The sequence below is a fragment of the Mesitornis unicolor genome, unplaced genomic scaffold, assembly GCF_000695765.1.
Source record: "Mesitornis unicolor isolate BGI_N332 unplaced genomic scaffold, ASM69576v1 scaffold31250, whole genome shotgun sequence".
Lineage (NCBI taxonomy): Eukaryota > Metazoa > Chordata > Aves > Mesitornithiformes > Mesitornithidae > Mesitornis > Mesitornis unicolor.
In genome coordinates this window covers 355-1,615 of record NW_010156750.1, presented here as the reverse complement: position 1 = coordinate 1,615, position 1,261 = coordinate 355, and the positions used below count along the sequence as shown (strand labels likewise).

General features: G+C 62.3%; 1 protein-coding gene across 1 annotated transcript; it reads right to left on the bottom strand.

Moving 5' to 3' along the window:
* Window positions 1-186: 186 nt before the first annotated feature.
* Window positions 187-1,165, bottom strand: LOC104548335 (chloride intracellular channel protein 2-like; the record flags this gene model as incomplete). The annotated part of the gene is made up of 3 exons (XM_010194329.1): window positions 187-293; window positions 657-782; window positions 1,056-1,165. Coding segments are annotated over 3 exons (343 nt in total), but the record flags the coding sequence as incomplete, so codon positions are not given.
* Between the last annotated feature and the right edge of the window lie 96 nt (window positions 1,166-1,261).

The following is a 1,261-nucleotide window of genomic DNA, read 5'->3' as shown; positions in this document are numbered from 1 at the left end:
GGTCCGACCAGCCCACGCTCCCCTCCGGGACCCCCCTCCCCCTCTGGAGCACGGGGGCTTCACCACCACCGCTCCTGCCCACTGCAGTGGAGATGGCAGAGGAGCCCTGACCTGGCGGTGGGATTTGCCCCCAAAAGCATCCCCCCCACCCAGCAGCATGGCAGATCACAGTCCCGTGTTTCTCACTGTTGTTCGCTTCCTTGCGCGGGTTCTTGATGTACGCCGAGAACTTGGCGAAGATGTCGCTGCCCACATCGAAGGACTCCTTGTTCCTGGGGCTGAGGCGCGGATACCTGCAAGGGGATGCTGGTGTCCATGTGGGCAGGGATGGAGACAGGGATCCATCCATCCAGGTCCCCATGCCTGCAGGGACTACCCCCTTGCTGCTCCATCTCCTCCCCAGCCCTACCTGCGCCCAGGACCCCTGCGTTTCCTCCCATCGTTTTCCATCATAGCCCACCCATCTCCTCACAGCCGGACCCACTGCCACTCCTGGGGTTCACGGCCCCCTGGCATCGCAGCCTCCAGTTTTTTGGGGGGGAGCCAGCCCCCTCCCCAAGCTGCTCTCAGCACCCTGCCTCGGTTTCCCAATCGGCCGAGCCCTGCGCAAGGCTGCGGTGTGCCCCAAAACGGGGAAGGAGAGAGCTTGCAATTACGTGGGGGGGGCCAGGGTCTGCTCCAGGAACTCCTCGATCTTGATGAAGTCGGTTTTCAGCTCCCTGTTGAACAGCAAGAAGGGCGGGTTGGTGCCTGGCGCCAAATCCTTCAGCTCTTCAGGTTTCCTGGAGTGGAGAAAATAATGGGGGTCAGAGCCTGCATTTGGTCTGCACCCACAGCCAGGGGACAAGGACAGGAATGAAGGGGGCGTGGGAGAGGGCACAGGACTGGAGCGTCCCCACTCGCATGCTCTGATGGGTCTGGGGGCTGTGAAGCCCCCCCAGCCTCTGGGTGTGTCTCAGACTTTACCCACATCCAGGGGGACAGGGGCTCCCTGGCGTGACGGGCAGGGGCTGTCCCCTGGTGGGGGCTGTGCCGGGGAGTGTCCCCCATCTCACCTGGTCATGTCCACCGTGGTGACGTTGAACTTGACCCCTTTGAGCCACAGCACCATGAACAGGCGCTGGCAGAAGGGGCAGTTCCCAATGTTTTCTCCATCCAGACCAGCCTGCGGGAAAGCAGAAAAACGAGGATTTTAACCCATTTTCCCACCCAGCCCCAATGGGTGCCTGGAGGTGGGAGCCCCCAGAGCCAGTTTTGAGAG